Genomic DNA, 27883 nt, shown 5'->3' on the forward strand with positions numbered 1-27883 from the left:
TGCTGTGGAGCCACACTGGGCTATGGGACATACAGTACACAGCATGTTTTAAACTGAAAGTGAAAGGGAAAATATGAAACAGAAAATTTTTACATACACATCTAATGGTGTTGTCCATTTAATTGGATTTATATGATTTGCTGTGCCACTTTGACTAGCTGGTAGAACACCCCAAATTCTCTTTTCCCCATAAAGATCTACTTCCATACAGAGTGGAAAAGGATGGTGGTAAAAAACTTCAGATTCTTCAGGTTCCAATGATTGTGTCCCAAATGCCACTGTATGAACACCTGTGTGCTCTCCCATGGCTCCTAACAACCACATTCCTGAGAGTTTGGGGCCTGTGCCTGGGCCGCGTGCCATGGTGACCTCAGCTGTCTCAAGGCAGCATCTCCCTACTGAATACCTGAGCCCATTCTTTCTGGGTCCAGCTCACCTGATTGAATTTTGTTAAGTATTTTTCTTGCACACTGTACAAAAGCCTTTTCTACGTTCTCCCCTGTTAGTGCACTTGTTTCTAAAAACATCAGCTCATTTTCTTGAGCAAATCTGGAGTCTTCTAAGAAGATAACTTCACAATCTGCATCCAGGTCCTCCTTGTTTCCACAAAGGATGATCACAATGTTCTGACTCACTAGCATTTGGGTATCTGTTAACCAATTAGCGCACTGTAGGTTTCTCAGCTGGTGATAGCATAGATGAGGAGAGCCTCGGTCACGCCTCGTAATAACTTCTCTTCACAGACCTGAATCATTCTTGTCCTGCTGTATCCCATATTTGTAACTTTACATATTTACCACCAACATTTATTAACTTTGAACCAAATTCCACTCCTATTGTATGATTTGAGTCATCTTTGAAATTTTTTTCAATAAACTGATAAAATAAGCAAGATTTGCCATTTCCTGCATTTCCAATAACCAAGAACTTAAAAAATCGTAGGTTTCTGACATGGCCGTCTGAGACATCTTGGGAGAGGCACTGCCTCTCGCCGAGTCACTGGCTGAACGTGCCCACGGTCAGCTGGTGCGTCTCAGTGGGGAAGGACCTGGGGCGGGGGACCAGAGGAGGGAGGGGCCCGACCGGTCCCCACTGCAACCGCTGGGCTCCCGGCGGCTGCCGCACAGCCGGACTCCAGCTCTGCACAGGTGCAGGGCCCTCCACCCTTGGTCCGGCTGTGACTGCGACAAGGATATGTCCTCTACTAATAGCTGTCTGTTTAGTCTTATACCACATCATTTGAATAATTGTTTCATAAATTTTAATACCTAATTAGCATGACTCCCTAACTCTTCTTTTAAAATTTTATAAATATTTTAATTTTAATTAAAGATAAATTTTAGAAACAGTTTGTCCTATTCAAATTAAATTCTCATTTGGATTTTGGCAAAATTACTGTTACATAAATCAATTTTAGGTAGGTTGCTCACAAACATGATGAAAGATTTTCTCTATGTCCATATCTCCTTTGCAATGTGACCGCTGTTTCCCTTATCAAGGGGTGGGGGCTATTTCCTCATTTTTTGAATCTTGGCAGACTTGTGACTTGCTTTGACAAATACAATTTGGTGGAAGTCACCCTGTGCCAGCTCCAAGCCTAGACTCCTGGAAGAAGTTTGAGTGCTTCTCACTTCCCTTTGGAACCTGTTCAGCTGCAATATGATCAAGCCCCAGTTAGCCTCCTGGAAGATGAGAGACCCCAGGGAATAGAAGGGCACTGCTCCAGCTAAGATCTAGGAAGAAACTGCACATGTATATTCTTAAAATTTTTTCCAGGTGATTCCAAAAAAGAGGTAACTAAGGAAGCCACCAGCCTGAATAGTTTCAGAATTTTGAAATTTATCAAGGGTACTTTGTCATGTAATCCAAGATTAATTGTTGTAAATATTTCACAGATGCCACAAAAGAAGACATGATCTGTCTAGGCTGAAAATGTCTGTATATTTCTATTAGTTCAATATATTTAATTATATAGTTTAAGTTATTTCTTCATTGACTTTTTACCCATGTGATTTATTATCAATAGTTATTAGAGATATTCTTTTAAAGGCTTCCATAAGAATGTGTGTCTACTCTTTTCTCTTTCCTGTACATATTTAGATGCAGTATTACCTGTATAAATGTTCATAACTATGTCTTCTTATAAATTTTTTTTATTTTTTATTTTTTATTTTATTATTATTATTATTATTATACTTTAGGTTTTATGGTACATGTGCACAATGTGCAGGTAAGTTACATATGTATACATGTGCCATGCTGGTGCGCTGCACCCACTAACTCGTCATCTAGCATTAGGTATATCTCCCAATGCCATCCCTCCCCCCTCCCCCCACCCCACAACAGTCCCCGAAGTGTGATGTTCCCCTTCCTGTGTCCATGTGTTCTCATTGTTCACTTCCCACCTATGAGTGAGAATATGCGGTGTTTAGTTTTTTGTTCTTACTTTTTGGTAAAATAATGCAAATGGATAGTCTTATTCATATCAAATACTTTTTATCAATATTACATGGGTTTTTAAAATTGGTTTTGTTGTTGTTGTTGTTTGGATGGTTGGTATTTACTTTGTCTTCTGTATTTCCAGACATCCTGAAAAAATATTTCTGTATTATTTTACTTTTTCATTGCAAATTTTATAGTGTAAAAAATTGTACTTTATTTTATAACATTTAACTAATTTGTATTTACATGTGTATTAGTTTGCTTGGCTGCCATAACAAAGTACCATAAAATGAATGGCTTAAACAACAGAAATTGTCTCAGGGTTCTGGAGGCCAGAAGTCTGAGGTCAGGCTGTCAACAGGGATGGTTCTTCAGAAGGCTGTGAGGGAGAATCTGTCCCATGTAGGGAAAAGAAGGAGAGATCAGACTGTTACTGTGTCTATGTAGAAAGGGAAGACATAAGAGACTCCATTTTGAAAAAGACCTGTACTTTAAACAATTGCTTTGGTGAGATGTTGTTAATTTGTAGCTTTGTCCCAGCCACTTTGCCCCAGCCACTTTGACCCAAACTCAAGCTCACAAAAACATGTGTTGTATGAAATCAAGGTTTGAGGGATCTAGGGCTGTGTAGGACGTGCCTTGTTAACAAAATGTTTACAAGTAGTATACTTGGTAAAAGTCATCGCCATTCTCTAGTCTCAATAAACCAGGGGTACAATGCACTGCAAAAAGCCGCAGGGACCTCTGCCCTTGAAAGCAGGGTATTGTCCAAGGTTTCTCCCCATGTGATAGTCTGAAATATGGCCTCGTGGGATGAGAAAGACCTGACCGTCCCCCAGCCCGACACCCGTAAAGGGTCTGTGCTGAGGTGGATTAGTAAAAGAGGAAAGCCTCTTGCAGTTGAGATAGAAGAAGGCCACTGTCTCCTGCCTGCCCCTGGGAAGTGAATGTCTCGGTATAAAACCCGACTGTACATTTGTTCAGTTCTGAGATAGGAGAAAAACCACCCTATGGTGGGAGGTGAGACTTGTTTGCAGCAATGCTGCCTTGTTATTCTTTACTCTGCTGAGATGTTTGGGTGGAGACAAACATAAATCTGGCCTACATGCACATCCAGGCATAGTACCTTCCCTTGAACTTAATTATGACATAGATTCTTTTGCTCACATGTTTTTTGCTGACTTTCTCCTTATTATCACCCTGCCCTCCTACTACATTCCTTTTTGCTGAAATAATGAAGATAATAATCAAGAAAAACTGAGGGAACTCAGAGACTGGTGCCAGTGCAGGTCCTTGGTATACTGAGCGCTGGTCCCCTGGGCCCACTATTGTTTCTCTATACTTTGTCTCTGTGTCTTATTTCTTTTCTCAGTCTCTCGTCCCACTTGACTAAAAATACCCACGGGTGTGGAGGGGCAGGCCACCCCTTCAGTCCCACACCTCTCACTCAGCTTCTGGTGGTTGCCAGCAATCTTGGGTGTCTCTTGTTTTGTGGAAAGGTCATCCCAAACCTTGCCTTCATTTCACATGTGTCTTCCCTGTAGTGTGTTCTGTGTCTAAATTGCCCCTTTTTAGAAGTATGCCAGTCATATTGGATTAGGGACCCACCCTACTACAATTTAATCTCATTGTAATTTAACTAACTTCATCTGAAATGACCTATTTCCAAATACGGTCACATTCTAAAGTACTGCGGTTTAAGATTTCAACATGTTGGAGGGAAACAACTCAACACATAACATAATCCTCAGATTTGACCTGACTGTGATCATCACATTTTATGAATTTGCATTTTATAATCCCTTCTAGTTTCCAGTCTAATGCTTTGGTTCTTGTTTTGTTTTGGCTTTCTTCCCCTGTAGAGACCTGGTTCCTATTACAGTCTGCATTGATTTGGGAAGTAGACATCTGCTACTGGTAGACAAATTTACAAGTGCTTATCTTCAAGTTTTTAAAGAACATATTTAAACCATTATTTGACTAATTATAGGAGTCAATCACAGACAAACATCCATGTTTGTTTAAAATAATAAAACACTATTTTTATTCATCTTAGTAAAACGATTTAGGTGTTTTTATTATTTTCTCTTTGTTAATTTTAGTTGATTTGTAAATCTGATCTCTTTTTTCTTTAAAAAATAGGAAAATAGTGATAGAAGCAACATATTTTATCATATTTAAAATAATTATTTTAAGATTTAAATAATATCTTGGCTAGTCTTTTTATAATTGAAATGTTAATATATTTGTAGTTCTAAGAAATACATGGAGTTCTAAGAAATATTACCAAAAAAATACTTTGTCTACTTTCTTCCCCAATGGTAAGATTTTAAAGCATTATAGCATAATATCATAACCAGGATACTGACAAAGTAACAGCTTCACTTGTATCCATATGTGAGTGTGTATGAAGTTCTGTGTAGGTCATCTATGCACCATCTCTGCCAAGACACTGGACAGGTCCGAATCACAAGAACCATAAGAACATCTGTCTGGCTCTTTCATTACTACATCCACCTAACTTCTTCCAACTCCTGCCTCTCTATCCCTAAGCCTTGGCAACCTGTCTTCTAATTGTAAAATGTTGGCATTACCAAAACATTACGTAAATAGGATTGTACAATATCTAACTGTTGGAGGTTGAGATTTTTTACTCAACATAAACCCCTAGAGGTTCATCCAAGCTATGTGTGTGTATATATATGTGTGTGTGTGTGTGTGTGTGTGTAATCATGTATTTGCAAGCTATATCTGGAAAACAGACTAACTGTATTAACAATTGGTTCCTCTTATTGCATATTATTCCATGGTATTATGTGTAATAGTTTAGCCATTGACCTGTTGAAAAACATTACGGCTCCTTTCAGTTTTTGACTACTCATGCTACTATGAACATGCCTATATAGACTTTTATGTAAACATAAAATTTTGTTTCTATGGGACAAATGCCAGAGTACAATAGCTGGATCATATGGTAATTTCATGTTCAGTTCTATAAGAAATTGCCATATTATATTTCAACGTGACTGCAACATTTTACCTTCCCACCAGAAACATAAGTGACTCTGTTTTTCTGCATCTTCACCATCACTTGGTGTTGTCATTTTTTATTTTAGCCATTTTGTTGAGTATACTATAATAGTTCATTGTGGTTTTAACTTGCATTTTGAACTTATTTTCTTGTTTCTGTTTGCATCTGTATATCCTAATCTCTGGAATGTCTCTTTATGATTTTGCCCATTTCCAATTGGATTGTTTTGTTTTTACTATTGAGGTTTTGTTTTTTGAGTGTTCCGTATATATTCTAGATGCTAGTCCTTTGTCAGATATTGTTTGAAAATATGATAATATATATAATAACTAAATCAAAATTAATAAAGCAACAACTGACAGAACTAAAGAAAATATTGGAATGTCCACTATTATGGCCAGAGATTTTATCTATCTATCTATCTATCTATCTATCTATCTATGTGTGTGTGTGCAGTTGAAAGATCAATGTAAAATAACCTGAAAAGGTATTTAAAACTCTAAACATGACTGTGAGTTGACTTGGCCTGACAGACATATGTAGAATCCCTTGCAAACAACTCAGAAGAGAGATCCTTTGCAAGTCCAGATGCACAGGTGCATGCTGAGCCAGCACACAAGCTTCATAAGGTTAAAAATATTTCACTCTTATGAAATATGATTTCTGACTTAAAATCAAGCCATAGTTTAATAATAAAAAATCTAGAAAATTCAAAATTTATAGAAAACAATCAGTTATTATTTAATTTTATATTATTTATATTATTTAAAATTATAAAAAACAATTGGTTAATATTGAATTAACCATTGAAACAAAAAAATCTATAGTAAATTAAAAATTTCTTCAGGTCGGGCATGGTGACTCATGCCTGTAATCCCAGCACTTTGGGAGGCAGAAGTAGGTGGATCACCTGAGGTCAGGAGTTTGAGACCAGCCTGGGCAACATAGCAAAACCTTGTCTCTACTAAAAATACAAAAAATTAGTCAGATGTGGTGGTGCACACCTGTAATCCCAGCGACTTGGGAGGCTGAGGCAGGAGAATCACTTGAACCTGGGAAGTGGAGGTTGCAGTGAGCTGAGATCATGCCATTGTACTCCAGCTTGGGCAACAAGAGCCAACCTCTATCTCATTAAAAAAAAAAAAAAAATCCCAGCTACTTGGGATTCAAACTAAGTAAATAAGAAAAAAATATCAAAATTTATGTGATGAAGCTAAAGTATTTCTTAGAGAGAAATGCACAGCTTTAAATGCCTATATTAGAAAAGACGAGTTTAGTCATCTAAGTTCTCACGTAGAACAGAATGACAGTTATCAGAGGCTGGGAACGGGAAATGAAGAGAGGTTGGTGAATGGGTAAAAACATACAGTTACATTGAAGGAATCAGTTCTAGTGCTGGATAGTATATTAGAGAGAATAGAGTTAATAATAATTTACTGTACATTTCAAAATAGCCAGAAGATTTGCAATGCTCCCAACACAAAGAAATGATCAACATTTGAGATGATATATATCCTAAATACCCTGATTTGATCATTACACATTGTATATGTGTATCAAAATATCATGTTTTCCATAAATATGGACAATTATTAAGTATCAATAATAAATATATTTTAAAAAATCTAGAAAAGAAGACTAAACAAAATCGAAAGCTGAAGGATATACATAATAAAGCTTCTGGACTGAAATCACTGAAATAAAAAACGAGATAAAATTAGTAAAGATTCAAGGTGATTTCCAAAGAATTAAGAAAATTGTTAAATTCCAAGTAAAAGTAACCAAGAAAAAGAGAGAATATGCAAATTACCAATATCAGAAATGAAAGAGTGGTCATCACTACTGATTCCATGAACATAAGGATAGTAAAAGAATATTATTAGGCCAGGTGTGGTGGTTCATGCCTGTAGTCCCAGCACTTTGGGAGGCTGAGGCAGCGGAGGGGAAAGCTTGAGCTCAGGTTTTCTAGAGCAGCTTGGGAAACATGGCGAAACCTTGTCTCTAAAAAATAAATAAATAAATAAATAAATAAATAATAAAAATAAAAATTAGGGCCAGGCACAGTGGCTCATGCCTGTAATCCCAGCACTTTGGAAGGCCTAGGCAGGTGGATCACCTGAGGTCAGGAGTCGGAGACCAGCCTGGCCAAAATGGTGAAACCCCATCTCTACTAAAAATACAAAAATTGGCCAGGTATGATGGCAGGTGCCTGTAATCCCAGTTACTTGGGAGGCTGAAGCAGGAGAATCACTTGAACCTGGGAGGCAGAGGTTGCAGAGAGCCATAATAGTGCCATCACACTCCAGCTTGGGCAACAAGAGGGAAACTATGTCACAATAATAATAATAATAATAATAATAATAATGATAATAACAATAATAATTAGCCGGGAGTGGTGGCATTCTTCTATGTCCCCAGCTACTCAGGAGGCTGAGGTGCGATGATCCCTTGAGCCCAGGAGTTGGAGGCTGCAGTGAGCTATGATGGCACCTCTGCACTCAGCCTGGGCAACAGAGAGAGATTCTGTCTTTAAATATATATATATATATATATATATATATATATACACACACACACAGACACACAACTCTTTGCCTACAAATACAGTAACCTAGGTGAAATGAGTCAATTCCTTGAAAGACATAAGCTACCAAATCACACAAAGAGAAATAGATCATCTATATAGGCCTACACCTATTAAAGAAATTGACTCAATAACCTCAAAAAGAAAGGACAAGGTCCAAATGATTTTATTGGTGAATTCTGCTGAACATTTACAAAAGAGATGATTCCAGGCTGGGTGCAGTGGCTCACACCTGTAATCCCAGCAATTTCTGAGGCCAAGGTGGGTGAATCCTTGAGACCAGGAGTTTGAGACCAGCTTGGGTGACATGGCAAGACTCTGTCTTACAGAAAATACAAAAATTTCTGGGTATAGTGGTGTAGTCCCAGCTACCTGGGCGGCTGAGGCAGGAGGATCGCTTGAACCCAGGAGGCACAGGCTGCAGTGAGCCAGATCAGGTCACTATACTCCAGCCTAGAGAACACAGTGAGACCCTGTCTCAATAAATAAATAGATAATTAAATTAAACATATTTAAAGAACAAATTTCTGTTGTTTCAAGCCAACCTGTTTGTAGCAATTATGTAATGACAGCCCCCCCAAATTAGGACATACTCTGCTTACAAAATGTAGCCAGAATATGGCTCACCTGTAACGCTACTGAATCTTCCTCAAAGCCGCCCTGCTTCTACCCTCTCCGTCCCTTCTTAGCAGCCAGAACATCACACTAAAAATTATGCCGGGGCCGGGCGCGGTGGCTCAAGCCTGTAATCCCAGCACTTTGGGAGGCCGAGACGGGCGGATCACAAGTTCAGCAGATTGAAACCATCCTGGCTAACACAGTGAAACCCCGTCTCTACTAAAAATACAAAAAATTAGCTGGGTGTGGTGGCGGGCTCCTGTAGTCTCAGCTACTCCGGAGGCTGAGGCAGGAGAATGGTGTGAACCCGGGAGGCGGAACTTGCAGTGAGCTGAGATAGCGCCACTGCACTTCAGCCTGGGGGACAGAGCGAGACTCCGTCTCAAAAAAAAAAAAAAGTATGCCAGGTCATGTTACTGGCCTGCTTGCATGCCCCTGGGCCTCCTGTTTCACTTAGAATAAAGACAAGGCCTTTGGCAAATTAGACCCCACCCCATCTGAGACTTCACCTCCTGCAACTCTGCTGTCCACCACCCCTACTCTAGCCACATTACTGCCAAGCATAATCTTACCATAGGGCCTTTGAACAGGCTATGCCTCCACCCGAACCACTTTTCCCGTTTATCTGATCATTCCTTCACCTTCAAGTCTTGATGAAATGACACCTTCACAGTGACAACTTTCCAGTCCATCGTAATACAGATTATGCTTCCCCTCTACTCAGCCCCACCCCTTGATATCTGCCTTATTTTCCTTCATATCACTTATCACTTTCTAACTTTTTAAATATTTTAGATATTTATGATGTTTGTTGTTTGTTGGTTCCCCCTAAAATGTAAGATCCAAGAATGCTGGGATTGCTGCTTGTTCTGTTTCCTGCTGTATCCCAAGCACACATTGAATCTCTTCGGTATAAGACTCAATGACTTAAATACTCTTCAATTTTATCCCTTGACTTAGTTTGATCATCCATATTTTTTTCATTCAAAAGGAAAACACTTCTATAGTTAATGTCACTATTGATACTTTTTTCATGAATAAATTTGTTTTCAAACAGTTTTACTGTACTTTATTTTCTATCTTGTGAATGTTTGAACAACACTTTCAATTCTTTATTCAGCATTTTGGAGATTTGGTGTTTACAAATGTTGTTTTTGCTTCTGAAATTGATTTGTTTATTGCCAAAATATATTTTATCAACCTCAAGAAGTAATTGTTGATTATTCCTATGGAGAATTTGCCAGTTGAATAATATTTCTCCCATGATCTTTTCTCACTTTCCTCCCTTATTTAATTGAAATTATCTTGAACTAGCAGACCCATTTTTAAATTTTATAATTATGAATATCAGTATACATATCTTCTTAAATCATGTTTAATTAGTTTTGTTTTGGAAAGCGTTTATGACTATAACAATTGATCTACATATAATTACATGTTTATATGGATCCAATGCTTGTCACAAACCTATTACTTGTTTTATTCCTGCTTCTTTGAAATTCATCATAGTTTTTAATGTAATTCTCAAAGGTACATTTTTTTAAAGGAAAACTATGGGAGATTAGTTTGTTTAATTCCTTGCTCCTATAATCTTATCAATGGAACAATAACTTTGCTAGGCATACAGTTATTAGGTAACAATGTTTCCTTTCTCTGGCCTCTTTGTGTGTGCCAATTCTGAGTTCTGGAGATATGGTTCCCTCCTCTCCTGGTATTCAGTGCATGGAGGGTATCCCTGCCTTCCCTTCTTCTAGTAGATAATTTTTGATAGTGGTAATCTTTGTGATTGTTGTTTTTCTATCTAGAATTTTGCATTATTTCTTCTTCTCCTTCATCAACTCCTCCTTTTTCTTCTTTTTTTCCAAAACTCAACTTCTTAATAATTTGTACTAGTACCAAAAAGCTTCTTTACTTTAAGGGATGAGAGGTTTCCTTACTTTTAACTCACTTTTCCACATGCATATTTCTGATTGTTGCTTCTGCCCTTTTTCATTCTTGCCTCTTTTTTTATTTAACTTATCTTGTTTGTTCTTTCATTCTTTATCCTGAAATATTTCTTCGTATACTGATCATGTATTTATATCCTGATCTTTCCTTTATTAAACTCCATAATTTTTACCTTAATCTTTTTTTCTAATTTCATACATATCCTTTTATATTTCTACCTTCATCTAATCTATCTCCTTGTCTTATCGTCTTGTCTTTTATTTCTCATATATTAGGACTCTTATTTGCAAGTGACAGAAACTGAAGCTGCACTGAGCCAAGCATACAGGAGCTTAATGGTTTATAATCCTAAAACATTATAATAGTGCATGGAGTACCAATGCAATAACACATCAATTACACCATGAACACACCATTAAAAATGAGAATTTGTAGGACACTCAAGAGACATATAAAATGCTACCCTACTAGAGAAAAATGTGATAATATTAAATATAGGCTAAAAAAGATTCCTACTGTCAAAAAAAGTTGCTTATTTTACATCTATCCCAAGTTTAAGTCTGGTCATAATTACCCAAAAATAAATTTAACAAACAGGTCCCAGAGTTCACCTAATGAATTAAAATGACTTAGCGGAGTTTTAGTTAAAAATCCTGTAGAAGTTGCGTTTCAAACATCCACTAAATCACAGACGTTGCTGAATTATTGGGCCACCCATTGAAATACCTAGCAGATGATATGGTCCATAAGCATCCCAGACATTTAAGAAGTATAGTGAACCAAACTCTCAATCAACAGAAGACTAATCACCAGGCCAATTGGTGTTCTGGGTCAGGGGAAGAGACTTCTCTTCCCCAGCTTCTGTGATCTGTTCTTTGAAAATGATACTGTCCAGCTTCCTTAATTATGAAAACTAAGATCTGTGGTCATGGTTATCTTCAGGCAAATCTGATGGAAGATGAGAAGATACGTGAACTAGTGCAACAAAATTTCACCCCATGTTTGTAACAGCTAATTTGTTAATATTCAACACTAACGTCAAATTATTTTGGTTACAGACCTACCATCTGCCTTTCCATTTGGCCTGCATGTGGAATCCATGATAGTAGTACTCCATGTAATCCAAAATGGTAGTATCGAAATTGACAGAAACTATTAAAGACAAAATTAACCAATGCAAATATTTTCCTGATTTTATAATTGTAATCAACAACAGGACTTGAAAAGAAGAAGAAAGCAAAGAAGGAGAAAGGCTGGTGGATAATAAAAAGTCTTGCAATTAATTTGTGTAGGCTAAGGCTAAACTTACACCAAGCGCCAATACTGTCTATTCTGTGAAGATCAATAGAGAAAGATTTTCTTCCCTTCTTGTCCTCACCTTACTCTGGACCTCTGGATTCCCAATCCCCTGAAGGCAAATATCCATTATTATTGTGGCTCAATTTGTACTTTGACAAATATTGACATCTATTTCAAAGGGACTGCAAAGAAATCTGGTGTTCCTCTGAGTTTTGTTTTCATGTTGCCTTTCTCAAGCATAAATTAAGATATGTTAAATGTTTGTTTTTGTAGCCTAATTACACTGAATACACTGTCATCGATAGTGTTTACATACTGCAAGCTACTTAACATGTTATATACAGTAGGAAAGATGTGTTTAAATATGTTTGCATGGCTTATACTTGTATATCTCAAAAATAGACTTGAATTGTTATCAAGCATTGCCATTAGTATGCTTTTTTCAGTTCTAATCAAAATATGTCATTTTATTATGCTTTCCATTTTTACTCTAGAAAATGTTGAACTGTAACTGCACATTCAAGTTTAATGTACTGCTTCAAAAGCAATTTAAGCGGTTTTATCTATAAATATTATAATTTGGTGATGGTGTATGTGGAACAGAAAATGCTTGTTCAGAACGTGGCAAATACAGCCACCTGCCTGGGACAGTTCCAGGAGGCGGGAAGACCTCAGGGCTGGAGGGGAAATTAGGGGATGCTCCCGAGGGCAGGAGGCAGACATAAAGGAAAATCGTGGAATTGATGTGGGAGGATAATTCACAGCTTTGGGTGCCAGGAAAGGAGGTGAAAATCCTGGAAAAATCCAAGTAGGGTGAATGAGATTGCAGCAAATCCATAACACTATTGAAAGGGGAATCCCCTGTTCTCTAGAGTTTAAAGGCCTTCGTTTATTCACTGAGAGATGGCAGGCTAATTACGGGCTCTGGTTTTCTGCTCCTTGAGGGAAGTGCCCTCTGGACTCATAATACTAACAATAAACAACTCCACTTTGTAGGGCTTGAGTTGAATTACGGTTTATAGTTTAGAGAAATGGATTTTTTACCCTAATACTCAGACCCAGACCTCTCACAGATTTCGGTGGTTTCACAGAGACTCCTCCAAGTCTATGGCACTCTTGGTCGCTTTGCTTTATGGCAACAACATGCCCTCCATCTACTTGATTTTCTTTCACTTGGTTTGGTGAAATAGAAACGTGATGCTGAGGCCTGTGTTAGTTGAGAGTTATGTGCTTGGAGTGGCAAGACTCAGGGTCCAGGGCATCTGCTCTTGGAGTAGCTCCCTTGTGACCTGGATATTTGCCGCTAGGCGATCTTTCCAGGTCAGCATCTCATGTGCAGGAGACAGTCGTCCGTTCGATGCCTCTGACCTCACCGTCCTTGCTTCTAGTCTCACTTGGACACCAGGAGCTGCCTCTTGCTATCAGCACTCAGAGCAGATGCAGCGGTTTGGTGCCTGTGCAAGGTTGCAAGTGTGTAGTTGGATGGGAGGCTTCTCCTCGACCCCCTGGTCCCCTGTCTCACGCAGAGAAGAGGAAAGTCAGGGCCAGAGGTCACCTGGCCCGATGAAGGTCCTTACTCCAGGAGCAGATCCTCAATGGGAGTCCAGATTTCAGGTGCACAAGGCGTGCGGTCTTTCGGCAGCTCGTGCCACCATGCACGTGGTGTGTTTCCGCTCCATGCTTCTCCTACGGAGGCCATTCCACCGCCATGGCGTAACCAGGGAGGTGGGCGAGGCCGGGGCCAGTTGCTCACGGTCCGGGGAACTAAGGGACCTGACTCCAGCAGGTCCTGGATTACCTTGATGCATCCCAGGGGGAGAGGCTGGGTTCTGAAGATTGGCGGCGTGTTTGATTTATTTACATGAGATTTCTTGCGATACATTTTGTGAATAAACTTTCTTTATAACTGTTTCAGTATAAGTAGATACTGATTATAAGAAAATTCTACAATCCTTTCAAAAGTACTAAGTAAAATAAGAAGTAGAAAGTGTTATCTCGGCAGGGCGCAGTGGCTCACGCCTGTAATTCCAGCACTTTGGGAGGCCGAGGCGGGCGGATCACGAGGTCAAGAGATGGAGACCGTCCTGGCCGACATGGTGAAATCCCGTCTTTATTAAAAATACAAAAATTAGCCAGGCGTGTTGGTGCATGCCTGTAGTCCCAGCTACCGCAGAAGCTGAGGCAGGAGAATCCCTTGAACCTGAGAGGCGGAGGGCGGAGGGTTGCAGTGAGTCGAGATTGGGCCACTGCACTCCAGCTGGTGACAGAGAACGACTCTGTCTCAAACAAACAAACAAACAAACAAATAAAAAACCAAAAACTTGTTATCTCTTGAAATTTTTAACTCTGAAAATCCACCCTCTACACATCTTACACAGAACAAGACAGGCAGCCACAATGTGCCATATGTGTTGATATAATACCGCTTAATGCCAGCACGTGTAAGATCTGTGCCCCTTCTCTGTGTTCCAATGAGCAGACAAAGCTTCAAAACATTAGAAATGTAGAAAGAACTTAAACTTATTGCAACTTACTCTTTATTCCCACTCCTAATCACACTTTATCATCTTATTTTTATGTATTTTTCTTCTTCCAGGTGGCCTTTAGCTTGAAACTCAATTGTACAGAAATAAAGAATATTATTTTATATAAGATATGCCTTTAAATTGATATTACATGTTCACGTTACATTCAATAGGGAGCGACTTTATTCTTGGCACAATCAGTCCCTGAGAACATTAAGCTCACTGTTGACCTCAATCGTGGTCATTGTTTTCTTGTGTGTATTTGTTGCACAATGACTTTAAATATAATGTCTGAAAAATCACAGCACGGGGCTGTGAATTCTGGTTGCCCTGTATAGCTGGAGATTTATAGCTCCTGTCAGTCTCCCAGGGATCTCTGAGATGGATTTAAGGTGTGAGTGGTCTCCGCACTTTCTGGGTGGCTTTCTCTTCTCTACCCAGTGAAACCGACTGCTGTGATGAGCTGGGGTTGGAGCTGTGGGTGGGGCTGTCAAGATACTCTTGTTACTATGATCAATCACAGCCAGGTCCATGAAGCAGTTGCTAATTGAGCTCAGCAATGGGATTAGCTCCATTTTTCAAGCACTTATTTAGTTTTATAAATTTTAGTCGACAAATAAAAATATATATTTAAGGTGTACAATATGATGTTTTGAAATAAGAATACTTTGTGGAATAGCTAAATCAAGCTAATTAACATATGCATTACTTCACATTTTTTGTCGTGAGAACAATGAAATCTACTCTTAGCAATTTTCGAGAATATGATACATTGCTATTACCTGTAGCCACCATGAAGTGCAATAGAGTTCTTAAACTTGCTCCTCCTCCTTGTCTGAAATTTTGTACCTTTTGTCCAACCTCTCTCAATTCTGTCCCCCAGCCCCATCCTCCGCAGCCGCCCTTCCAGTCTCTACTCCCATGAGTTTGAGTGTCTTCACGTAGGTGAGATCTTAGGGTGCTCGGCTTCATGCATCCGGCTTATGTCACTTAATACCATGCATTCAGGGTTCATCCCTGCTGCCAGAGACAGCAGGGTTTGCTTCTTGTTTAAGGATGAACATCGCTGCTGTGTTCATGTTCCATCCCATTATCTGTGTGTCAGCTGATGGATGCTTAGGGTGATTCCATGTCGTGTTTGTTTCTGTGAACGATCTCATTGATGCCTCATGCATGCCACCTGAGTCCCGCATGGCTGGTGCTCTCTGCCTCTGAGACCCCTGGCCAGCATCCGGGCACGGATGCCTGCTGGGCAGATCCCAGAGCCACTGCCTCCAGAGTCTTCACACTGAGCACCTTGCAGCCTGCCCTGCTGGCACAGCTGCCTCCAGGAGGAGCCGCTATGGGAACGTTTTTGTTCTCAGTAATTTAAGGTGCTTGCTGAGAGCCTGATGAGAAGGAATTTGTAGCATCGGAAGCCTCTGGTGAAATTTCTCCTTGGCATTATTGGGACCAAATCCCCATAGTGTCACATTCAAGTCAACGCAACAAATGTGAACTGAAATGTCGCGGTGTACCCTATCCTGTGGCCCCCGAGTGCCCTGTGGCTGATGGTCTGGTGTTCTGGGTGCGGACCAAGGAGGAGCCGGTGGCAAAGGCGCCTCAGGCAGGCCCTGGGCTCCGTGGGTGGCTTGTGCTCCGCAATTTTGAGGCCATTTGCACCTGCTCCACCAGCCCACCGCTCTGAGCTGCAGCCGCTGCCAGCCACAACAGCACCACCACGAGTGTCTTGGGGGCTTTCTTCAGAGGAGGCTGTCAGCGTCCTCAAGTTCCAGTCGCTCTAGCCTGCTTCAACAGGCTTTTTCCCACCTGCGGCCTCTCCTCAATGGCCTAAAAGCTTGGCCAACTCCCACAAAGTTTGGCGGGAACACAAGGCTGTCACTGACATTTGTGGCGCCAGGACTTGCCCACGCGGGTTGCAAATGTCGGCCACTGTCTGTGCCACGTGCAGTGACGCCGCCCGAGGTGCGCACGGTGCGCACACCGCACGCGCACGCCCTCGTAACGGCTTGGCTTGGCACGCCTCCCTTGGCTTGGCTTGGCGTTAGTCGCTTGGCTTGGTGGTCCTCGCTTGGATTGGCTTTACCCTGGCATTCCTTTGCTGGGCTTGACCTTTTCTTGCTGGGCTTGGCATTCTCCTGGCTGGGCTGGGTGTTTCCCCGGCGGGGCGTGCGCTTTCCCTGGGTGGTGGAGGGGGCGTGGGCTCTCCCCGGGTGGTGGGGGACGTGGGCTCTCCCCAGTTGGTGGTGGGGGAGGGGTCGTGGGCTCTCCCAGGGTGGGGTTTTGGCTGGGATTGACCTTTCTCCCCTAACAGATTGGAAACCCGTAGTTTCCCGCTTTTTGGTGAAACTCGTTGACAGACACCATCTGCTCGCTACTACCAGGCTGTTAAAAGCAGATGGTGGCTGAGGTTTCTCCAAAGCTGGCTGCCTCCCCTATGAAGAAGCCCTTTGGCCTCAGGGTCAAGATGGGCAAGTGGTGCTGCTGCTGCTTCCCCTGCTGCAGGGGAAGCGGCAAGAACAACGTGGGCGCTCGGGGAGACCACGACGACAGCGCCTTCACGGAGCCAAGGTATCACGTCCGTCGAGAAGATCTGGGCAAGCTCCACAGAGCTGCCTGGTGGGGTGAAGTCCCCAGAGCGGATCTCATCGTCATGCTCAGGGGCCCTGGCATTAACAAAAGGGACAAGAAGAAGAGGTAACCGGGCCTGGGGCTGGGAGGAGGCGGGACCTAGGGGGATGGGGTGGGACGTGCCCTCCTGTGTGTGTGTTTGTGGGGGGCGCCCTGGCTTTCTTGCCTCCTCAGGTCCCACGCCACCCGGTGTGTGGATACTTCAGAGAGGTCGGGGCACAGGCCTCTTTATGAGCAGCAACACAAAAACAAAACTTTAGTTGATTTCCAATCCCATAATAATTTCCCTTATGGAACACGTAAGAGACTGTTTTAAAGTGATTTAACTCTCAAAATTAAGTCGATGCAGCAGATTATTTTTAATGTACACATTTTAAAACAATGTTATATACATTATAGAAGGGTGTATAATGAGAACTAAGTCCCATAATATATCAACTTCTGAGATTAAATATTCTTCAGATAGAATCCAATATGCATTTTATATCAACGTACCCCTATGTAAATATGTTCTTTACTGAGGAACCTTAGAAGGAAACTGAAATGGGAAGATGGTTCGTGTCCTTAAATAGGAAGATTTATTTTTCTTAAGATGTGAGTTCTTTTGTGTTTATCACTTTTACCCAAGCCAAATAAAAATAGTAAAGTTTTAACATTTTAAAATTACACATGCTGTCTTTTACTATTGTGATACATTTTTGTGACAGAATGGAAAAAGACTTGCTCTTCCAGATATCAAAATGTGCATGTGCTATTTCCACAAATTGTTTACTAACAGCTCAAAAGACATAAATAAATAGAACAGAATACAAAATCCAGAAATACCCAAATATATGTAAGAATTTAGAACTTGATAGTGGTGATGTTTCATAGTAGTATAAGAAGATGAATTATTCACAAATGAAATGCATGCTGTTTGGAGAAAACTAGCTAGATTTTTTATGTCACAAAAATAAGTTCCTGGGGTATACATTAAAAATTTTAAATATACAAATTAAGAAAAGTACCAGAAGGAAACACAAATATCTATTTTTATATGCAGATATATTTTATGTTCACAAAGACATAAGAACCTCAAAAGCAAGTATTCTGAAGGGTGGTTTGGCAAAATAAAAATTAAAACACCCTGTAAATAAGAAAAAAATTAACAAAGGACAAAACACTTGCAAAACATGTATTTTCATTTTACAGATAATTCTTTCAAATCAACAAGAACACAAATTAAATAAGCTCAATTTAAAACTGGGCAAAGTACTTTTTTGCATATCTACCAGTGACCTATGCACATAGGAGAACATAGTGTTCCTGGTAAGAGAAGGAATTTAAATTAGAAGAGAAATGAAATACTCTTTTCTATCTAAGTTAGAAGAGGAATGAAATTCTGTTTCTATCCACAAAGTTTGTGAGGATGAAGAACAGTGGTACTTATACAGCTTCTTAAGGTTTAAGTTGCTGTGACTTTTCAAATAGACACTTTGGTGGTAAGAACCACATTTTAAAAATGTATATGCCTTTTACCCATCAATTCCATGATACTGAAATATCTCTTGAAAATAGATACATCTGCTTTTCTTAGTATTGCTTAAATAGCAGTGTATTGAGAAGAACTCATGTAAAGATTTTATGAACAAATTTCAGTCCATCCATATGATGGAATAATATGTAACCATTGAGGGTGTCAATAGATACAGAGATATGTTGACATGCAAAGATGTACTTAGGTATATATCAAGTGAGAAAAAAATCTGTTATACGCAAACAGAATATGCTCTTGTGTTAGCTGAAAATATTTCGAAAATATGATAAAACTTATTTCTGGGGATTTGTATTGTAAGTGAAGTTTTTCCCTTTATCTTATCTGCGATTTCTGCAATGAACATCTGAAAAGTTTTAGTTAAGTTTCACTAGTAATGAAATAATCCTTGGGAAGAGAAGGAATATGCTATTTGCATAGATACAACTAATTTCTCACATTCTATTATTTATTTTTCTTTCTGTGGATGCGTATCTTCTGTGAATTTTTTTTTTTTCCGACACGGAGTCTCACTCTGTCGCCTAGGCTGGAGTGTGGTGGTGTGATCTTGGCTCACTGCAACCTCTGCCTCCTGGGTTCAAGTGATTATCCTGCCTCAGCCTCCTGAGTAGCTGGGATTACAGGCACGCGCCACTACACCATGCTAATTTTTGTATTTTTAGTAGAGTTGGGGTTTCACCATGGTGGTCAGGCTGGTCTCGAACTACTGACCTCTTGATCTGCCTGCCTCGGCTTCCCAAAGTGCTGAGATTACAGGGGTGAGCCACCATGCCTGGCCTCTTCTGTGACCTTTCATTCTCTTCAGAAGTAGATGGAATCTGTTTACCCGTTACTGTAGATTTTATTGTGTATACATTTTATTATATAATTGTCTTTTGATTGTATATAGATTAACATGTGTAAGAAGTATGGATTAATTATTTTAGTTACATATGAAAATTAAAATAGCAAATATAAATGATTATTATTATTGCAAATGTATTGCTCTACTATACAGGAGTTTTCTTTAAAAATATTGAATTCTTCAGCTGTGTTTATCCATTCTTTCAATCGATTTATTCATCAAACATAAGCCAGACACCTATTATGTGGCAGGCATATTCTACTATCTCTCAGGATCCTTCTATCTTTGAAAATTTCATGTTTCCCTGCCAGGCCTGAGCAAACTGAGAGATTTAAAATTGGACTATTAGGACTTAATCTCAATTGACGCTTTTCCTCCCTCCTTTCAAACAAAAGCATTTCTGAAGGTAGAAAATAATAAAATGTAAACTTTAACTGCCTTTTTGAAAATTTATAACAGTCACGGGTAAAGACTAGTTTAGGACTTTTAAGAACTAAAACATGGTACTTAAACAGCATGGAATATTATGCAGCCATAGAAAAAGAACAAGAGCATGTCCTTTGCCAGTGACTTGGATGGAGCTGGAGGCCATTATTCTTAGCAAACTAACCCAGGAATAGAAAACCAAATACTGCATGTTCTCACTTACAGGTGGGAGCTAAATGGCAAGAATGTACAGACACCTAGAGGGGAGCAACACACACTGGGGCCTATCAGAGTGTGGAGGATAGGAGGAAGCAAAGAAGCAGGAAATAAAACTAATGGGTACTGGGCTTAATACCTGTGTGATGAAATAACCTGTACAACTAACGCCCTTGGCACACGTGTGCCTATGTAACAAACCTGTACACCCTGCAGATGTACCCCTGAATATAAAAGTTGAAAAAAAATTCCACAAATAGTTTCATAAATCCATTTTAAAAAATAAAATTTATAACAATCTTAAATCCTAATATTAATGATTGTAAATATCTGATTTACATATATTCTACAAATCTAAGTATTGAAAAAAATTAGCTATAAATACATTCATTTGAATTCCATGTTTTCTTTGGATTAAAGATTTTTGAAAACCAAAGTAAGAATTAGTTTATTTTAGTAATTTGTTTTTGTTTTCACCTCAGCCCTCTTAATGCGTAGTTCTTTTAAGAACTAAAATTCATCTAAATGCCAGTCATCTGACCAGAACTGCCCCAGACCTGTTATGGATACCATATTCTACTTAATGTAAGGCACCATAGATTTTATGATGCCCCATTATTTTATGTCACAAGAAGAGAGTTATTTAAATGCCACCAATTTTAGTAAATCTTGAATTATAAGTGGTATTCCAGTGTAAGAAATGTCAAAACATGGAGACAATGAACGTCTTAGAATCAATAAAATACAATGTTATCTGTAATCTTTAAGACATATCTCAAAGTGTAGGTATAATTGTATCATGTCACTTATTTCAAATAGTCTTCTTTAAGTAGTAGTATTAATACAATTTATAATATCTGACAATTATTGAGCTGTTATTTGTGTTAGGAAGTATTCTACATATTTTGTGTAGAGTCTCATTTAAGCATTACAGTGGTTTTCTGTGAGAAAGCTATTTTTTGCATCCCCATTTTATTGATGAGGAAATTGAGACCCAAAAAGACTAAGCAACAGCTAGGAAGTGACAGAGCTTAAAACAGTTTTCCAGCTCAAGTTGAATGTAATCCAAGGGCTGTGCTCTTTCTGTTCTGATACTCTGCTCTTTCATTAACACAGTGAGAATAAGAGGTAATACATAGTGTGATTTCTTCACATGAATATTAAATGTTTGTTTTGAAGGCAGGGATAGCATGCTATTCAGCATTTGCAATTACATGAGTCATTGGTATGGCTTTAGATAGTGCATTAAAATTTCCTAAAAAGTCTCTCACTCTCTTAGGACTGCTCTACACTTGGCCTGTGCCAATGGCAATTCAGAGGTAGTAAGACTCCTGCTGGACAGACAATGTCAACTTCATGTCTTTGACAGCAAAAAGAGGACAGCTCTGATAAAGGTATGCAGTAGCCAACTATATCAGCATGAAGTAGATTTAAGAGAATTAAAAAAATGAGTTTTCTCATGTAAATATAACTTGGAGAAATCTGTGGAATGTTTATTTTGAATTCCTAGGATTTACAATTGATTTTTTGGTCTAATACTGACAGGCCGTACAATGCCAGGAGGATGAATGTGCATTAATGTTGCTACAACATGGCACTGATCCAAATCTTCCAGATACATTTGGGAATACTGCTCTACACTATGCAGTCTACAATGAAGATAAATTAATGGCCAAAACACTTCTTTTATACAGTGCTGACATTGAATCAAAAAACAAGGTATAGATCTACCAATTTTATTTTCAAAATACTGAAATGCATTTGTTTTAACATCGACTTGTATAAGGGTCAGTTTGCCATATTTGGAAGCTCAAGCATAACCTGAATGAAAATATTTTGAAATGACTTAATTATCTGAGATTTAATTTTAAATATTGTTACTTTTAAGAGGCATCAGCAGGTACAGCTTTTTTTATGCACTTGTGGTAAAATTTTTTTGAAAACACTGAATTTGTAAAAGGTAATACTTATTTTTTTTCAATGTTTCCCTTCCAGGTTTTCTTTTCCCTAATCAATGTAAAATGACAAAATTGCCCTGGAAGCAAGTTTTTCATTAAAACTCCAAGAAAACTAAAACATGTTTCAGTGAATAGAAATCTTGCTGCTTTGGCAAGTTCCTAAAAAAAAAGTAAAGATATGAAGTGATGTATCTTTTAGTGGCAAGGCTTAAGATATTTCTGATTGCCCATAAGGCAGAAATAGAAAATGAAAAGGAGAGCAATCAGAAATATCAAGGCCAATTTGGAAATTAGGTAATGGAGGAAAAAGACCGTGAAGATATTCTGTGTGTGTGTGCTTTTTTAGTTGTTTGTTCATTTCTTTCCTTTGCGTGGTGAGACAAGGTTCTCTTCAGTTTTAGAGAATGACAGTTTTTTTAGTTTGGGAGAGGGAGTTAGTGGGTTGTAAACTGCCTAGAGATTAATTTTAGGAGCCCTCTGAGGAAGCAGATTGGCAGTGAATAGGTGGTAACGTAATGGGAAACCCTTGAGCAGAGGGAGTATCAGCGAATTATTTGACTTATTATCCTATTCTGGTAGAAATGGCCACTTAGATAGAGTCTAAACTCTGCTTTCAAATCTAGAATGTCTTGATGGGAAGGTGGGAGATAAAGAGCTTATAAGTAATAAGATCAAGTTGGATTTTGAGTTTACTAGGCCCTGTTCTAACGCCATCTAGGAAAATTAAGTGGTGTTTTCAGCAAATGAGTCTCTCACTCTTTCCTTTTTTTTGGCCAAAAGCTCAAATGATAAAGGGAATTGGCCATGTGGGTGAGAGATGAGACTGAAGTAATTGTCTGTTGGTCTAGTTTTCAACTAGAATTGTGCATCTCAGTAACTTGAGGAACATTTAAAATTAATCTACAAGTCTAGACCCTCTCCTGAACACTTTGTTACAGTAAGTCTAATAAAGCCTGGATATGTACATTTAAAAATGTTTCCTTGAAGGCAGGCATGCTGGTTATGGATGCCTCCCTCCCAGCTGCTAGAAAGGCTGAGGTGGGAGGATTGATTGAGCTCAAGATTTTGAATCTAGCCTGGGCAACATAATGAGACCATGTCTGTAACAACAATGACAGCAGCAACAACAACAAAAACAACAACAAATTCCTTAAAATGCAGATACACTTCTGCTTAAGAACCACTGAATAACTAAGTGTAATATGTAAATTCTCATATCTCAGAAACTTAAGACATCTCTAGAAGACTTGGAGTTGGATATGTGCAAATTCCTTTAAATCTTTCCTTTCCGATAATATTAGTCTGACTTTCTTTTTCTCTTTCTTTCTTTCTTTCTTTTTCTTTCTTTCTTTCTTCTTTCTTTCTTTTTCTTTCTCTTTCTTTCTTTCTTAATTTCTTTCTTTCTTTCTTTCTCTTTCTTTCTCTCTCTCTCTCTCTCTCTTTCTCTCTCTCTTTCTCTCTTTCTCTCTTTCTTTCTTTCTTGGTCTCACACTGTTTCCCAGGCTGGAGTGCAGTGGTACAATCACAGCTCACTGCAGGCTTGACCTTCCCAAGTTCAGGTGGTCCTCCCATCTCCAGTTTTTATTTTTATTTTTTTTATTATTTTTTTTAGTAGAGATGGGTTTTTTGCCATGTCTCCCAGGCTGGTCTTGAATTCCTGTGGTCAAGCGATTCAGCTGCCTCAGTGTCCCAAAATGCTAGGATTAGAGTTGTGAGCCACCATGCCTGGCCTAGTCTGACTTTCATCTCTGTGGTTGGGACATTAAAATGAATATTATTGGTAGTATCTATCAGCTTACAGAATAATACTTTTTCCTTCCTACCATCAGTTACTCACTGCCATTCAGAAGGTCTTTAGAAATTTGCAGCGAGTATTCTTTCAATAAGTAGAGGCTGGCCCTCTCAGGATTTTGTGTCTCTTTGTTATTCAAGTGCTTAAGTCAGTAAGTCATTACTAAGAGCAGAGTTTTCTCAATTAAAATTGTAGCAAATTCTAAACCATTTTTGTCAATTAAAGCTGTATTATGGACTATCCAGTATGTCTCTTAAGTTTGTAGAGCTTTGGCATAATCAGGATGGCAGTATTAAACACTGAAAACCATGCAGTTATTAAGAATACACATAGGAATTCTGTTAATTTAGTTTCAGCAGTCCTATGAACTGATTATTTAGTTAACAATCAGGAAAATTAAATATAAATGGATTTCAAATGAATAAATGTGGGAAAAATTCTTGAAATGGGCAGTATGAGCCTTAATAGCAATTTTTTACTGCACATTGGAGCTTGATTTTTTGGGTAAAACATCTGAAACTGAAGAAATATTTTACATGCAAATTCTTGCTTTATACACAACAATTTGTCACAGGGTTTGAAGATATAGAGATAAAAGATGTAGACCCTGCCCTCAAGAAGATTTTTGTTTAGATGGGAAAAATTATTATCATCCAATAATACCATGTCACAAATGCTGGGATAGAAGCAAAGATTCTTGAAACCAGTAAATGTTTAAAGTGAGTTTTCAAGATGACCAGGGTTAATGTGGTGAGGCAGAGGAGGGGTGTTTCCAAGGGAAGGAGCAGTGTGTGGGAAAGCACGGAAGAGTGAGAAGGAAACAACTACATTTTATTTACTTTCTATGAGTGTAAGTCCGTAGGATCTTTATATAAAGTTTCCAATTCAGTTGAGAAATACATAAATTTTTCAGTTACATATTGTTTTTGGTTTCTATTGTTTTACAGGGTGGCCTCACACCACTTTTGCTTGCCGTACATGGACAAAAACAGCGAATGGTGAAATTTTTAATCAAGAAAAAAGCTAATTTAAATGCACTTGATAGGTTTGGAAGGTATAGTTATTTCTTTTAATCTCTGTGTTGTTCTAGATTGATAGCAGTCACTCAAGTCATAAATATTAAATTAATAAGATTAACTTATACTTATTGGGACACAGTGATCAGTAGCAACACAAATCAGTTAAATAGAAAAAAACCAGTTATTTCGACTGGGCAACATAAAGAACAGTTTTAGTAGGATTCATCTTATTATATTGACTGATGTTATTTGTTATGTGATGTTATTGGTTGTATGTTCTTATGTTAGCTAAAGGGATTTCATATTAGTTTTAGAAAGTGTGAACTTTAACTTTCAGTTATGACTCAGTCTTGAACTTTTTAACCCTTTCTAGTAGTTTTTAACCTCTGCTTCTTATATGGTTTTCCACTAAATATGCTATATTAAACATAAATAGGAGTTGCAAATCATTTTGTCTTTTGAATAACTCTGCTTTAAGTTGCTTTCTTTAAAGAATATTAATGTTAGCTTATCCCTACTTGACAATCAATTGCTATTCCCACATACTGTGGGTTCATCAGCTTTTTTCCCTTTTTATTTCCAGTGTATTTTGATGTTTTTATTTTTAATTAGTATGAAGAGAGGGAGCGAAGATAGTCTTAAGTGGATACACTTTTCCTTTCATGAAGGCAAGCCATAGGTGGGTGATAAAGAGAAAAGAGCTATGCTTTAGATTCACACAAGACTGGGTTTAATTCCTAGCTTTCTTACTTGCTAGGTGTGTGACATTGTGAATGTTATTTACCACCAAATATGTTGTCATGTATGAAAAGGAGGAGAATACATCCTTCAAAGTTAGCTGTGCATAGTAAGAAAGATATATATCTTTATATATATCTTTTTATAGCATTTAATTCAGGGCCTAGCACATGCTTATTGGTATTCATTAACTGAAACTACTATGACCACTATTCTTACCATTATTGTTATTACTGCTTTCAGCATGCAGATAGCTCTTATTTGTCTGATCCCTAGCTGATTTTCTATTACAGTGTATCAGTCTAGGGAAGCTGGGAAGAAATCTTCACTTAAGTCTTTGTCTACTTCAGATAAGCAGCCCTAGTATAGTTTCTTGCCCATCAAAGGCCTTTAAATTAGTAGCTTCTACTACACAATACCCCACTGAGATAAGAGGTTTCCTTTTTGTCCCTTCCTTTTAACCTTGATGGTATTTTATAAAGATGAACACTTGAGCACCCAAGATGCTTATGTCTTTTAGTACATGTAAATGTTTAATTCTGCATGGACAGGCAAGATATTAAATTGGTAAAGTATATTGAATTAGCTTTTAAAATCACTTAAAATTCCTAAGGGAGAAATTATCTCTATATTATTTCAGAACTGCCCTCATACTTGCTGTACATTGTGGATCAGCAAGTATAGTTAGCCTTCTACTTCAGCAAAATATTGATGTATTTTCTCAAGATGTATTTGGACAAACTGCTGAAGATTATGCAGTTTCTTGTCATCATAATATGTAAGTGTTTACATTAAAATTCTAGTTAAAACTACATTGAGGTTTAAAATAATTATAATGATTGCCTCTTATGTATCAGGTGAGATGTGATAGATTGGTTCAGGTAGTTTTAGAGTGGCAGTGAATTAGTCCACTGCATCAGCTAGAAATGAAACAAAAAACTAGACTAGTTAGAAGTACCAATAGGTGCAGGATTCTTTATCTCAGGACTTTTAAGACCTTTATCCTTAGAGATTCCAACATTGTTCATTTCATTCCATGTATAACACCTATGCATGGGATAAAAAATAGTGTCATATCTTTAATTTTTCTAGTTAGTTATTTGGGTCTTGAAATGTCCAGTTTAGGAGAAATTCTTGTACTGTCTTCTGGGGACTGTCTCCTATATACTCCCTGAATTTTTTGAGAACCAAAGGGATTCACTAAGTCCAAGGAAGACAGTCCTTTTTTTCAAGTCATAAGGAGGAAAAAAAAAGGACATTTTAATCATTCTTTTGTTTCTGTTGATTCTGTTGCTGCATTGTTGCCACTGAAACTGGTCCTGCTGCCTGGTAATGGTTGACCTTTGACATCAAGATGCCCTTACTGATTCAAATCCCTCAAGTCTTCATGGTGATCCATACATGGACTTCAAAGTTATAACATTTTTTACGTTCACATACCTATGCCTATGTGCTCAGCCATTGTTCCCAAAGCACCAGCACTCTGCTCTGGCAGCTTAGCATCCTGGCTTTATCCACACACAAAGTGAGCAAATTGACCCTTCCACCCACATTCAAAACCTGATGTGGAACTCACATCTTATCTTACATTTAACTGAGACTGTCATGGTAAGAGATCCTTCGAGTCCCATGTTGGTCTTTTCTCTAGCAGATATTAGCTGGGCTTGTTCTAAACTGTCAGAGAGATTCAAATAATGTGGCAGAAAGAGGTCAGTGTTTGTTTATTCTTCTTTGCTACCATATCTGTACCCTGAGGCACATTTATATCGTGTATAGTACCTTAGGCAGTAGAAAGTCCCATATTAACCTTCCCCAGAGCAGTGAGCACCCAGTTGTAGTTGACCCCTTGAATGATCCATTTTCCATAATAATGAGAATCTCCCAAGCTACTTGCATCTCTTCCTCAAGATTTAAAAATATTTTCAAATTCTACCTCACTGGAAGATATTGAAGAGATTTCTCAGGATCTCAAGTAGGTTAGTTGGACTTAGAGCTAAACCTTGTCCATGACTCATCACTGTCCATGTGTAAAAGTAGAGCTTTATGCTTGCTTAGGCAGCACATATCCTAAAATTGGAACAATACAAAGAAAATTAGCATGGTGCCTGCATAAGGAGGCTGAACCAATTTTTGAAGCATCCCAAGTTTTGCGCAGTCACTGGAAGGTCATTTGACTATTTTCTGACTAGCTCCAAGGAAACGGTGTGAATCAAAGCAAAATGGGTGCCACCTAAATATTGAAATGGTGATTTTTTGCTACAAAAATATTCATGTAAGGT

At 38.5% G+C, this 27883-nt stretch overlaps 1 protein-coding gene, 1 non-coding gene and 1 pseudogene across 2 annotated transcripts in view; 2 read left to right on the top strand and 1 right to left on the bottom strand.

The window, feature by feature from the left end:
- Positions 1-236: 236 nt before the first annotated feature.
- LOC129042751 (ras-related protein Rab-4A-like) lies at positions 237-953 on the bottom strand (annotated as a pseudogene).
- A 15469-nt stretch (positions 954-16422) lies between these two features.
- The window catches only part of POTEA (POTE ankyrin domain family member A), a 74814-nt gene continuing 63353 nt past the window's right edge, over positions 16423-27883 (top strand). The window contains exons 1-5 of the mRNA XM_054499155.2: positions 16423-17143; positions 21377-21491; positions 21643-21816; positions 24795-24901; positions 26245-26382. Of these exons, the coding sequence (XP_054355130.2) occupies positions 16845-17143; positions 21377-21491; positions 21643-21816; positions 24795-24901; positions 26245-26382 (833 nt within the window). The 5' untranslated portion in view covers positions 16423-16844. The remainder of the gene's footprint in view (positions 17144-21376; positions 21492-21642; positions 21817-24794; positions 24902-26244; positions 26383-27883) is intronic.
- On the top strand, positions 27652-27754 carry LOC129043263 (U6 spliceosomal RNA). Its single transcript, XR_008504364.1, has one exon. It is a non-coding gene; the product is annotated as a U6 spliceosomal RNA (small nuclear RNA).

This window comes from Pongo pygmaeus, chromosome 7 (assembly GCF_028885625.2).
Source record: "Pongo pygmaeus isolate AG05252 chromosome 7, NHGRI_mPonPyg2-v2.0_pri, whole genome shotgun sequence".
Taxonomy (NCBI): Eukaryota; Metazoa; Chordata; class Mammalia; order Primates; family Hominidae; genus Pongo; species Pongo pygmaeus.